The 14721-nt window shown below is 44.6% G+C and overlaps 1 gene segment (V, D, J or C); it reads right to left on the bottom strand.

The window, feature by feature from the left end:
- LOC131489627 (immunoglobulin lambda variable 1-40-like) overlaps positions 1-8386 on the bottom strand; it is a 42204-nt gene extending 33818 nt beyond the window's left edge. The window contains 1 exon segment of the V gene segment in view: positions 8286-8386. Coding sequence covers positions 8286-8331 — 46 coding nt within the window.
- Between the last annotated feature and the right edge of the window lie 6335 nt (positions 8387-14721).

Below are 14721 nucleotides of genomic sequence, written 5' to 3'. Positions count from 1 at the left end.
TCCCCCTGGCTGGCCAGCCCCAGCCTGAACCCTGAAGCTGACCCTTGTCTGGAAATCTCACCCCAGGAGGGGATGGAGCTAAAGTTGTGGGGCCTGACCTGGGGCTCCCCAAGGGCCTGTGAGCACCCAGAGGCTAAGCTACAGTGAGAATCAGAGCCAGGTGGATTGATTTCTTAATTTCTCTTTCTGTGGCTTCATTATCAGTGTATAGAAATGCAACAGAGTTCTGTACATTGATTTTGTATCCTGTGACTTTACTGAATTTATTTCTTGGTTCTGACAGTTTTTTGGTAGAATCTTTAGAATTTTATATATACAGGCAGGTTGTTTGGAGAAGTTGGCTGCGTAGGAGGATGCTGGGCTCACCGTATCCTGCTGATCACTTAGATTCCACCCAAATCTGCTAAATAACCCATAAAACCACCAGAAGACTAGCAGAATGGACTCTCCAGAGTCAAGTGTACACAAGTGGTCCATGCAAGAGGGTAGGAAGGGTGGAGAGGTGGTGCGCACTACACGGACTGGTGGGAGGGATCCGGGGCAGAGGGGGGGCAGCGCGCCGGGCAAGGCAGAGCCCCCAAGTGTGGCTTGCAAAAGCGGAGGGGCCGGATTCCATGAGTTCAGACAGCCAGCGGGACTTGACATCTGGAATTATAAAAGTCAACAGCCTTGCTCGGGGAGCGGGAGGGCAAAAGGACACCGGGTGGGAGAGGTGTTGAGCTCCAGAAGACAGAGCTCAGCTCCCCGGGGAACAAGGGCGCTCTCCAGTGCCATCTCCCTCTCCCATCCCCGAGCCGAACTCCCAAAGGGAACCAGTTGCCATCACTGAACTTGCATGCACCGCACAAACACCCAACGCTGTGCTTCTGTAGATCCATCCCTTGGACGGGTCTGCCTGCTTCCCTCCTGGTGCTGCAGGGCCCTTCCCAGAGGGGACCACTGACAGCAAACTGAGCTGAGCCTGCCCCTCCCTCCCTGGTGCACCTTGCGGATCCACCCTGGCTAATACGCCAGATCCCATACAAGCAGCACCGCAAGCCTGGCAGTGTGCAAGTAGCCCAGACAGGGGCCACACCACTCCACAGCGAGTCCTGCCCCAGGCAGAGGGGAAGATAAGGTACACACCAGTCTGACTGTGATGCCAGCGGTTGACTAGGAACAGACATCGGGTGTGACTGCGGCCCCACCCACCAACACAAGTTACTCCAGACTGTACAGGGGAAGTGCCCTACAGTTCTGTGCCACCCCACAGACTATCCAAAATGACAAAATGGAAGAATTCTCCTCAAAAGAAACTCCAGGAAGGAGCGGCAGCTAACGAATTGATCAAAAACAATTTAAGCAATATAACGGAACATGAATTTAAAATAATAGTCATAAAATTAATCACAGGGCTTGAGAAAAGGAAAGAGGACAGCAGAGAATCTATTGCTACAGATACCTTGGGACTAAGAAACAGTCATGAGGAGCTAAAAAATGCTATAAATGAGGTGCAAAATAAAATGCAGGCGACCACAGCCCAGATTGAAGAGAAAGAGGAGAGAATAGGTGAGCTAGAAGATAAAATTATGGAAAAAGAGGAAGCTGAGAAAAAGAGAGATGAAAAAAATCCAGGAGTATGAGGGGAGAATTAGAGAACTAAGTGATGCAATGAAACACAACAATACCCGTATAATAGGAATTCCAGAAGAGGAAGAGAGAGAGAAAGGGGCTGAAGGGGTACTTGAACAAAACATAGCTGAGAACTTCCCTGATCTGGGGAGGAAAAAGGCATTGAAATCCAAGAGGCACAGAGAACTCCCTTCAGACGTAACTTGAATCGATCTTCTGCACGACGTACCATAGTGAAACTGGCAAAATACAAGGATAAAGACAAAATTCTGAAGCAGCTGGGGATAAACACGCTCTAACATATAAAGGGAGACCAATAAGACTTGTGTCGGATCTATCTACTGAACCTTGGCAGGCCAGAAAGGAATGGCAGGAAATCTTCAATGTGATGAACAGAAAAATTATACAGCTGAGAATCCTTTATCCAGCAAGTCTGTCATTCAGACTAGAAGGAGAGACAAAGGTCTTCCCAAACAAACAAAAGCTGAAGGAATTCATCACCACTAAATCAGCCCTACAAGAGATCCTAAAATTGAAATTGAAGAAGACACAAAGAAATGGAAAAACATTTATTTCGTGCTCATGGATTGGAAAAATAAATACTGTTAAAATGTCAATACTACCCAAAGCAATCTACAGATTCAATACAATCCTAATCAAAAACTGCACCAGCATTCTTTTCAAAGCTAGAATAATCCTAAAATTCATATGGAACTACAAAAGATCCTGAATAGCCAAAGTAATATTGAAGAAGAAAACCAAAGCAGGAGGCATCACAATCCCAGACTTTAGCCTCTACTACAAAGCTACACTCATCAAGACAGTATGGTATTGGTGCAAAAACAGACACATAGATCAATGGAATAGAATAGAGAACCCAGAATTGGACCCACAAATTTATGGCCAACTAATCTTTGACATAACAGGAAAGAGTATTCAATGGAAAAAAGACAGTCTTTTTAGCAATGGTGTTGGGAGAACTGGACAGCAACATGCAGAAGAATGAAACTAGACCACTTTCTTACACCATACACCAAAATAAACTCAAAATGGATGAAAGACCTAAATGTGACACAGGAAACCATCAAAACCCTAGAGGAGAAAGCAGGCAACAACGTCTTTTACCTCAGCCGCAGCAATTTCTTGCTTAACGTATCTCCAAAGGAAACGGAATTAAAAGCAAAAATGAACTATTGGGACCTCATCAAGATAAAAAGCTTCTGTACTGCAAAAGAAACAATCAATAAAACTCGAAGGCAACCAATGGAATGGGAAAAGGTATTTGCAAATGACATATCAGATAAAGGGCTAGTATCCAAAACCTATAAAGAACTTGTCAAACTCCACACCCCAAAAACAAATAATCTAGTGAAAAAAATGGGCAGAAGACACGATTAGACACTTTTCCAAAGAAGACATCCAGATAGCCAACGGACATGAAATGATGCTCAACATCAGTCATCATCAGGGTTATATCAAAGCCACACTGAGATACCACCTCGCACCAGTGAGAGTGGCTAAAATTAACAAATCAGGAAAATATAGATGCTGGCGAGGATGTGGAGAAATGGGAACCCTCTTGAACTGTTGGTGGGAATACAAACTGTTGCAGCTGCTCTCGAAAACAAAAAATTAAAAATAGAACTACCCTATGACCCAGCAATAGAACTGCTAGGAATTTACCCAAGGGATATAGAAGTTCTAAGTCATAGGAGCACATGCACTCCAATGTTTATAGCTGTGATTTCAACAATAGCCAAATTAGGGAAAGAGCCTAAATGTCCACCAAATGATGAATGGATAAAGAAGATGTGGTTTATATATACAATGGAATACTACTTGGCAATGAGAAAGAATGAAATCATGCCATTTGCAGTAACATGGATGGAACTGGAAGGTATTATGCTGAGTGAAATAAGTCAGTCAGAGAAGGACAGATATCATGTTTTCACTCATATGTGGATCTTGAGAAACTTAACAGAAGTCCATGGGAGAAGGGAAGGGGAAAAAATAGTTACAGTGAGGGAGGGTTTGCCTCTGTATTTAAGAGAACAAATTGAGAGTGGATGGGGGTGGGGGAGAGGGGAAAATGGGTGAAAGGTATTGAAGAGGGCACTTGCTGGAATGAGCCCTGGGTGGTGTATGTAAGCCAATTTGACAATAAATTATAGTAATAAAAAAACCCAAAACAAAAACCCAAAATCCTACAGGACAAAACAGGCAGCAACCTCTTTGACTTTGGCCACAGCAACTTCCTACTAGACATGTCTCTGGAGGCAATAAAAGCAAACATGAACTATTGGGACTTCAAGATAAAAAGCTTTTGCATGGTGAAGGAAACAATCGACAAAACTAAAAGGCAACCGACAGAATGGGAGAAGATATTTGCAAATGACATATCAGATAAAGGGTTAATATCCAAAATCTATAAAGAACTTATCAAACTCAACATCTCCCAAAAATAATCCAAAGAAGAAATGGGCAGAAGACATAGACAGTTTTCCAAAGAAGACATCCAGGTGGTTGACAGACACATGAAAAGATGCTCAACATCCCTCATCATCAGAGAAATACAAATCAAAACCACAATGAGATACCACCTCACAACTGTCAGAATGGCTAAATACAACAGGTGTTGGTGAGCATGTGTAGAAGGGGAACACTTTTGCACTGTTGGTGGGATTGCAGACTGATGCAGCCGCTCTGGAAAACAGTAGGGAGACTCCTCAAAAAATTACAAATAGAGTTACCCTATGGCCCAGCAATTGCACTACTAAGTATTTATCCAAAAGATACAAAAACTGCTGATTTGAAGGGGCATATGCACCTTGGTGTTTATAGAAGAACTATCAACAATCAACAAAGTATGAAAAAAGCCCGGATGTCCATCGACTGATGAATGATTAAAGAAGATGTGGTATCTATATATACAATGGAATACTACTCAGCAATCACAAAGAATGAAATCTTGTCATTTACAACAATGTGAATGGAACCAGTGTGTATTGTGCTAAGTGAGATAGAGAAAGACTGATTTCACTCATATGTGGAATTTAAGTAACAGAACAGATGAACATTGGGAAGGGAAGCAAAAATAAGATAAAAACAGAGAGGGAAGAAAACCATAAAAGACTCTTAAATACATCATAAAAACTAAGAGTTGCTGGAGGAGAGGTATGTGGGGGGATGGGCTAAATGGTTGATGGGCGTTAGGAAGGGCACTTGTTGGGATGAGCACTGAGTGTTATATGTAAGTGATGAATCACTGGGTTCTACCCCTGAAGCCAACACTACACTGCATGTTAACTGAGTTTAAGTAAATAAAAAATTTTAAAAAGGTTGTTTGAGTTTTCCTTACAGGGAGACTAATGTTGCTGTATTATGAGAGTGTCCTGTTACATCCCATAACCCCCTGCACAGGTCCTGAGATTTGATGTCTGCATTTGTCATGAGACTAAAATGCTTTCAACCAAAACGTGTCTACTGTTCATGCTTCTCAGGCTGGGTTTTCACTTACCCTTTACAGTTACCCTGGGAATTCATTATTTCTTCTGTCTCTCTGACATACATATGATTCATTTTCCTTTTTATTAGTCCAGATTTATAATTGTTTTCGGTATGAGGACCGGTATAAACCATTACACTGTACAAGGGCCCTCTGTCGTCTTAGAATTTCTCCATTTCTACATGAAAGGGCCTCCAGGATAAGGTACCCAACCCATATTTAGCCTTAATCATGTTTATTTGGTAAATGCCCTAGGGATTGACCTTAAAAAGAAAACAGCATTTTATATATTTCTTTTCTGTAATCTCAAGGCCTTCTATGAAATTAAAGAATGGGTTCATAGGCTCTGTTCTCTAAAATATTCACACACAATTGACCATCACTCCAACCAAAGAGTCAGGGGAAAACCAAAGAAAGAAAAGAATTCTGACACATGCAATTAAACCTTAGTGGTCTCACCTTAGCCAATTAGATCTGCAGCAATCTCATTTCAAATAAGGTTACATCCTGAAATATAAGATTTGGGGGAACTTTTTATCATATGAATTGGTAGAGACACAGTTTAACCCATAACAATTTATTCAGATTTTCTTAGTTTTTACCTAATGTTCTTCTTCTGTTCTAAGATCCAGTTCAAGGATTCTTTGTGATGTTTAGTCATGATGTTTCCTTAAGCTTCTCTTACTGTGAAACTTTCTTAGATTCTCTTTCTTTTTTGTACCTTTGTCCATAGTTACTGAGTGGGGATTATGCCTGACATCCTTCAGGGCCAAGTATTTACACTTGTTCCTTGAAATATCTGCATGGGAATATGTCTCTTCTCCTTCCATTTATTCATTTATACAACCAGTTAACAATATGGATCATGGACAGATATTTTAGACTTTGAGTTTTAACCCCATACTATTACATTTATTTGGTTGCTCAAATCTTTCCAGTTTTGCCCAATGGGAGCCCTTTAATTTGGCTCATGAGGTCCTTGACACACCCTGTCATTGTGTGTGTGTGTGTGTGTGTATGTGTGTGCGCACACACGCACACACACTTGCATGTATGTGGTGGGTGTGCATTGATGTGCTTGTGTTTGTTTTGAAGGATTCTTCACTTTCTGACACTACAGTGTACTCTATGCTCATCCTGTGTAATTCCTGACTAGGAATTAAGCACTTCTCCAAAGAAGCCTACATCTCTTCCCTGGAGAACAGTATTAGAAAGCAGTATGTGGGAAAATGCATCTCATGGCTATGAGGCATCATTGCTTCCAGTCTTGTTCAGATGGCAAAGGCATATATACGAGTACACTAACCCAACAATGTGCACATATTGGTGACTATTTCCATATTACACATGATTCCAAACTGCCGTCTCCAGCTCTAATCCATGACCACACACTTCACTTAAGTCTCTTCCCTTGGTTATAGCTGTGACTTTCCATTCCTAAAGTGAGCAATCTGGCCCCACCACCACCACCATTTACTTGCTTGTTCCGTTCCAGTACATAGTGCAGCCAATTCAAAATAATCTACCTGTTCCCCCATGGGATACCACCTTATCTACTAGAGTTCAGAACTTGCATGCAGTTTCTTACACTTTACATGTAGAGGCTCCACCCATTTGCAAAGCCACACAGCTCAGCAGCTTTCTCCCAACCCCTGCACTGAGGTGGGTTCACGCATTTGTCTTGGAAGTCAATAGAATTGTCACATTCTGCATTCCATCATGGGCCCCAACTCTCTTAAATTAGTTTTTTGCATGTGCACTCTATGGTTCTGTCATGTGGCTGTACAGTTTTCAATGAGTTCTGGCAATGCCATAGTGTCATTTCAGTGTCATTATACTATCATATAGAATGATTGTATTGCTGGGAAACATTTTCCTCTCTTCATATGATCAACTTTTTTTCTACTTTCAGTCGCCCAGAAACCACAAATGTTTATACTCTCGAGAGTTTTGCCCTTTCCAGTATGTGCTATAACTCTAATCGTCTTGTGAGTCATATCCCATTTTATAAATGTACCACCTATTTGGTGGCATCTTAGTTGGTTCCAGGTTTGAGTGATTAGAGATAAACCTGGAAAAAACATCCATGTGCAGATTTCTGGTTGCTTTCAATTTTTAGTGTTTAGGAATGAAACAGCTATAGACGTTCACATGCAGTTTTTTTCCTCTGGACAAGATTTTTGGGGTTTATTTTTATAATTTTGTAATTTTAAGTTGGCATCTATTTCTCAGATCGGGAACTAAGACAAAAACTAACCAGCACCATTTATAACCAATTGGGTAAAATATCATATGCAAACAAGACTGACTTTTTCTTCAAGAAGAGCATGGGTGTAACTGAGGTCCCATGATAAGTTCAGAGGCAAAATAAAATGTTTCATTTATTCAGAAAAAAAAAAAGAAAAAAATAATATGATCCAGCCTAGAAGCAAAATACCCCAGAAAACAAAAAACAAAACAAAAACATCTGTTTCATGAAGACTCTTTGTCTAAGAATGGTCTGCTCAGAGTGAATTTGAGAACAGAAGGGAGAATGGTCTGCTCAGAGTGAATTTGAGAACAGAAGGGACAGGAAGAGCCTCAGTCACACGAGGTGTCGCTGGATGGACCTGGGCCCAGAGTATCAGCAAAAGAATAAGGAGCATCACAGGCCTAGCTGAGCAGGAGACTGCTGGTCTGTTCCCTCTCTTTACAGATGAGAAAGCAGGTTTTTGTCTCACTTCCCCACAGGCCTGGACCACTGTGCGAGCACTGTCACTGCTGTCCCACGATGAGCAGTAATAATCGGCCTCGTCCTCAGCCTGGAGCCCAGTGATGGTCAGGGTGCCTGTGTTGCCAGACCTGGAGCCGGAGAATCGATCTGGGACCCCGGAGGGTCGATTGTTATTACTATAGATGATGGCTTTGGGGGCCATTCCTGGGAATTGTTGATGCCAGTTCACACCATAATGACCAATATTAGAGCTGCTTCCAGAGCAGGAGATGGTGACCCTCTGGCCCAGAGAACCAGACACTGAGGGCGGCTGAGTCAACCTAGACTGGGCCCAGGACACTGTAAAGGGGGAGAGACAGAGAAGGTGATGCTGGTATAGAGACAGGAGGAAGAAGCAGGGCCCATTTTGTCCTCCCAGGAAAGTGTGTCCCTTTCCCCTGTCCCCACATCAGTCACCTGTGCAGTGAGCGAGGAGGATGAGAAGGAGAGGAGACCAGGCCATGGTGGAGGTTATCGCGGATCCTTCCTTCCTTCTGCAGGCCCACAGCTGAGCAGACCTCCCCTAATGTCTCCCTTCTCCTCTTCATCCTCGGAGAGAGGGAGGGCCCATCCATGCAAATGAGAACCTGAGCTCTAGATCCCTCACTGGGCGTGGTCGGGTCCCTGGGCCATCAGTGAGGTCACAGCTGTGAGCCCTGAGCAGAAAACACAGGCAGTGCCAGGTGCCAGGTCCCAGCTCTGATCACCCCTGACTCCTCTGAAACTGGCCTTGAGCTCCCCCTAATTTCCAGACACAGACACACCATTGTGTGACATGGTGATCAGAGCTCATCAGAGACACCTCTTGCCTCCTCACTGCTCTGTCCACTGTTTCCTGCATTAGGACCAAGTCAAGTGTCCCCTTATATGTCTTCCCATCACCTGAAGGCAGACTCTATGCTCTACTCAGATTCTTCAGGGTGAGTCTGTCCATGTCTCTCTTGGCTATTCATGGGTCTGGCCTGATGAGGTGTCTCTACACAAACTCTTCTTAGATCAGGTTCAAGTCCAAAGCACTGACAGGTCCCCATGGACACATGGCCCCTTTTGTGCAGATCACTGCATCTTTCCTCTTATGTGATTCCTCCCTGGTTTCCAGGATTTCCTTCCTCTGAGGTTCCTGCAGCACTGAGGAGATGGGGAGAGATTCTCTCCAGGTTGTGCATAGAAATCCTAGTGCCCATGCATAGAGGGGTTACTCACTGAAAATCTTTGTAATCCATTATGATTTCCACCTGCTTAAAACAACAGTTCTGCATACATTGTGGGCAGTGATTCCCTCCTAGGATCTGTTCCCCCAGCGCACAGACAGTCTGCAGGAGCCCTGCCATGTGAGGCTGTGTGTGGCACTGACCTCAGAGCGCAAAGAACAAGCCTGTAGGAAGTTCTAGGAGAAAATGAATAACAATTGCAGATGCTCTGACAAGGATCCGGTGACAGAGATTATGTATTAGTCACCACTTAGCCAAACCTGCATATAAATGGGTGTGTCCTTTTACATAAAATTCATCTCATTAAGATTGATTTAATTTCAATGCTGATGTCATTGAGAAGATGCAGGTAAAATCATTAGTGTATTTTTTCCAGGTCTGTGCTTACTCCAGAGAGAATATGGATGGAGATTGTGGTTAAAATCAAGGATGGAAAAACAATGGAATAGGAATGCCTTCTGTTTTCAGGTGAATAGGAGTCCATAAAATTTTACTAAAGTAGTTTGATTTTTTATTCATTTCTTCTTATTTTTTTTTTAGTCATGAGTTTTATTATCATGGGTCTGATTTAGCAGGATGGAAAGCCCAACATGGTATCCAGTGAAACCCTATAAGGGGACTGTTCCTTTGAATCTCAGAGCCATCTCGGTGATGGAATTATTAAACACTGAGAGAGGTTCCAGGACAAAACTATTTGGGGTCAGAATTGTCTCTGGGGTGTGCAAAGTTGTATCCCTGTGCCTTGTGTCCAGCATATTCAGGACAGAGCAAGTACTCATTCATCCACCCATGACTAAAAGAATGAATTTTTGTTACCCAAGGCCACCTGGACCCAGAAGTTCCAGGTCATTCAAAGAACCCACATGTGAGTGGTGGAGAGGTGGAGATAAGGGGGACTGTGTCCCTGAGGTCACAAGCCTTGTGGCTCTGGGTTGGAACAGTAGAGTTTGCTGTAAAAGTCCACCCTGTCTGGAGGTGTCGCTGAGGGAGTGTCAGCCCAGCCCTGACAGCAGGGGGAGATTGTGTGTCACTTCCCTATGGCCTTGGCCTCATGAGAGCAGCATTCAGGCTGCTGCTCTCAGAATCAATGTACCACACAGCCCCTCAGGTGCAGATTGGAGTCCAGAGATGGTTGTGGACTGAGCTTCCCATGGGGACAGAGACCTGCTATAGGTTTCCTGATATCGGCCTTGTCCCGGGAGAGCTGGTGTTTAGAGCACATCCTGGCTACCTGGTGACAGGACCCCAGTTACACTCACTATTCCTGGGGTTTTCTGCTAATGGGGATTCTGCCTCCCAGTTACTGAGATCCTGAGGATGGCTAGGTGAGCATAGGTTGTCCCTGACTTCTGGAGGGACAAAGAGGCCTAGAAACTGAAGAGTCAAAAATAGTAGACACTCAGAGAGAGGGAAGATCCTTGTGTGTCTATGAGTATGTGTGTGTGTGTGTGTGTGTGTGTGTGTGTGTTTCTGTGTGACCAAAAATGAGGCCAACTGGCCCTCAGTTCTTCTTGTAGCTTTCTTACACTGTGAAAGATGGTTCTCCATAAAAATCTATCCATGAAGCTGATTCTCTGTTAAAATGTTCAGGACCCTGGATTCTGGATTAAAAGGGCAAGGGTCTGAAAGAACTTTTCTTGGAGGAGTATTTAATTCAGCAGTGAGGACTCCTTTGAGAACAGACCTGTTAGCAATTCACTGAATCAGAAGTCCAGGTCTTATTGAGTGACAGGAATCTGTCCCATTTTTTTGTCTACAGACACAAAGCTTATAGTCATCGTATCCTCAAGTGTCAGAGATCACAGGACAGGGGGTGAGCACACACCCCCTCCTTCCTGCCCTCACACCACAGCCAACCCACAGCCCCCTGGATCCCCAGGTGTCTCCTGGGATTGAGTAGGAGACAGAGATGGGCTAAAGCCTGTGATATAAGGGACAAGAGGAGAATGTTTCCATGGGGGATCTACTGTCCAGATAGTTCTTAAGAAAGAGATTCTGGGGCATAAGAAAAATGATTATATATTTTGACGTTTGCAGGAAGTCTCTGGAAGAGAATCACACCCCCTGAAAGGCTAAGGGAGCCCTGCTGTCATCTAGTTTTTAATAGTTCAACTATTATCACAACCAATTTTTTTCTTGACACCTTGGTGTCAAGGTGACCAGGCAGGAGGCAGGGGGGGAGAGATAGCACCCCCTCCTGTCCAGGGTGAAGGTGTGTGGGAGGGTTTTTGGAATAGGAAAGAAACTGCATTTTCTCTTTCCCTTTCCCTGCTGATTTCTTCACTTCCTTATACCCCTTGTCCCTCCTCACTTACATCAAGTCATGGGTCACCATTATCCCCATACTCCATCCCTCATCACCCACCAAGGATTAGTCTCCTCACCTCACTAGCCCCATCCCCACGCCCACGGAATCCACCAGGATGCTTCTTCTCCCCCTAAATCTGCCAGCTGACTGTGGCTGCAGGTGCACATGCCACGCTGACGGCTCCCACTATGGATTTATGAAACTCCCTCCAGGGTGTCCCTAGTTCAGACACTCCATGACCTTTCATTTCTCACATTCCTTTCTGTAATCCATTGTTATGTCTTTCCCTGTCTGCAATACATAGTCAGATTTTCCTCAATTTCTTTGTAGTTAGAAAATATCTTCCATTCAGACTCCACACTGGAAAACAGAAAGTAGAAAGTAAGTTATATGGCATCACCTACTAACTGTTGATGTACTCAGTTGGTTTTCTCATTCAAGACCAAAAAAATGTTCAATTTGTTTTTCCAATTTGCTTTCATATTTTTCAGGGAGTTTGCAATTATTTTTTAAAACAGATTGCACATGTCTCAAGATGTTTACTTGGCACGTTTACCTTTTTGGTAATACCATTAGGATCACTTTCATTATCTTTAATTTATGAAAAGTATAATTCTTCTTTAAAATGATTAAGGGGCGCCTGGGTGGTGCAGTCGGTTAAGCGTCCGACTTCAGCCAGGTCACGATCTCGCGGTCCATGAGTTCGAGCCCCGCGTCAGGCTCTGGGCTGATGGCTCGGAGCCTGGAGCCTGTTTCCGATTCTGTGTCTCCCTCTCTCTCTGCCCCTCCCCCGTTCATGCTCTGTCTCTCTCTGTCCCAAAAATAAATTAAAAACATTAAAAAAAAAAAATTAAAAAAAAAAAATGATTAAAATAAGTAATACAAGTTTTATTTTATATATTTCTAATGGTTTTACCGAATTATTTTATCAGTAAAATATTTTTAAAGTAAGTACCCTGAACTCACTATGTAATATATTTCTTCTCTCAAATAAAAACCCTGGGGTCCCTGGTTTGCTCAGTCATTTAAGCATCTGACCCTTGATTTCAGCTCAGGTCATGATCTCACAGTTCCTGGATCAGGCTCGGAGCTGACAGTGTGGAGCGGGCTTGGGATTCTCTCTCTCCCTCAATCTCTGCCCCTCCCCCCTCAGAATAAATAAATAAAATTTAAAAAAAACTCGACTCCTTCTCATTACACTTTACTTGTCATTTTAGTTAGATTCGTTTTGTATTAGTAAGAAATGGAAGAGAAATATTAAGTAGTATTGGCCATAGCAATATTCTTTGATAATTTTTACCCTCTATGTCAATGTTAGATGTAAGATAAAAAATGAAATAAAACAATTTATTTGTTATCTGCCTCTAATTTTCCAAGAAGTATTCTTTTTGTTAGTGTTTGTTTATATCAAAAATATGGAAAATTTCGGTGTTAAGGTAATATCCAGCTAATGGTGGTATTCCTGTTAACAGTACGTGCCACAGCTGCCACACTGATGCCATTGTTCAGTGTGCAGGTGAGTTTGGTGATGATTCCAGGGATTCCGAGAGGGAGGGTGGCTGGGACAGAGAATCTGCAAACACCGGCATATCAGAATGCAGAGAAGGGACAATTTGCAGCTGTGTGGAACTCGAGCCAAAGGCATTTGTCTCAGGCTAGGGGGCTTCCCTGAGGCCCTGAGGGCTGTCTCTACTTATGCGGTGACAGTGGAGCACAAGGAGGACAGGGGTCCAGACCGTGGTGACACAGCCTCTTCTTAGGCCACAGAGCTGGGGCTGGGCTGCCTCTGGCTTCTTTTATCCCCTCCCCATGGAACTCACACAGGTGGGGCTTCTCATGTACATGTGACCCATCCCTGCCTCTCCTTGTATGCACACGCAGGGTCTGGAGCCTTTGGACAGGGAGCCTATCTGATGTTCCAGTTTTCCCCATGACTGGGCCTGGAGGAAGCAATTGTTGAGACCACACACAGGTCCATGTACAGGGGACTCAGCCAGGCTCAGAGAGGGCATGCCTGTCCAGTCCCCTTAGGAAGCCAGGGCCAGGCCCTGAGGCCTCCTGTCAGCTGGGACCCCTGTCCTACAGAAACCCCCAGACATGGTCTCACATCGCTCCCGGCTGGTCTCCACGAGAACCCCTCCTTCGTTCCCTTTGTGCTCAAATCTCTTTTTCTCCAGCTTCCCTGATGCTTGTGTTCCCATCAAATGAGAGTGGCCTTCCAGGAAAGGACAGAGATGCCACGCTGGTGTGCTGTCCTTGATAATGCATCCTCTGTGGATGGGAGTCATGGGGAAGGACACAGGCAGTCCTGACCAGGGAAAGCCTGTGAACTGCTGTGGAGCTGAGGACAAGACACAGGGAACAGAGAACAGAGGGGATCTGTCCCCGGGAGGGGCTCAGAGGAGGTGGGCTGACTCTGGGGGCAGAGTGTGGACAGGAGCTCACTTAGGGGACACACACCTTCACTGAGGAGGACACACATTGTGGGAATGTGAGGCCTTTCTGGAGCAGGACAGACAGGACTCAGCAAACCCTGATGCGGCTGCTGCAGGTGTGGGGATAGAATAGGACCTGGGCAGGGCAGGGACCACTATGGCGCCATCCTGTGACCTCCACTCCATGTGCTGGGAGACTTTTAATACCAGCTATGCCTGTCATCAGTGCTGCTTATTAGAGATATAGCTCTGAGGGAAGTTCCAGGACAGAACTTGAGACAGGGATACCTGGAAGGGGACACTGGGCAGAGGGGCAGCTGGAGGAAGATGGCAGCAGAGGAAACAGGGAAGGGAGAAATGGCACAAGTCCCCGGATAGGGCATAGGGAGATGACTGACTGGACCCTGGACTATGGGAGAGGGAGGGATGTTCCAGAGTGTCAGGTGGATGGATCGTGATACTACAGAGATAGGGGTGCCCCGAATGTCACAGGTGAGGTCAGGTGGGAGAGCAGGTGGAGGGCAGGTGATGGGTCTGCTGTCCCTGTGTCACATTGAAACCATGATTTGAAGTGTGGAGAGGTGTAGAAATGTCACAGACAATCAAGGCTGCAGGAATGCCTTTCCTCCCCTATAGGAAGAATGCAGTTGTTACAACAACTGCCTACGTGAGAGCTTTGTCTTCATCATTCATTCATCCATTCAATCACTCACTCATTCATTCTTTAAGCAAATATATATGGAATGTCCACATGTGTCAGACTGGAAGTATAATGGGGGCAAGGACAGGGTCTAGGTCACAGCGGCAGGAGGAAGTGATGATTGAGCATGATGGCGATGGTCCCATGGCTACTCCAGGGTCTGAGGACTTCATGTGTCCCCCAGAGGTGCCGAGGGCTA

The sequence above is a fragment of the Neofelis nebulosa genome, chromosome 11, assembly GCF_028018385.1.
Source record: "Neofelis nebulosa isolate mNeoNeb1 chromosome 11, mNeoNeb1.pri, whole genome shotgun sequence".
In the NCBI taxonomy this organism is placed as follows: domain Eukaryota; kingdom Metazoa; phylum Chordata; class Mammalia; order Carnivora; family Felidae; genus Neofelis; species Neofelis nebulosa.
The sequence above is the reverse complement of the archived record's forward strand: the minus strand, read 5'-3'. Positions and strand labels throughout refer to the sequence as shown.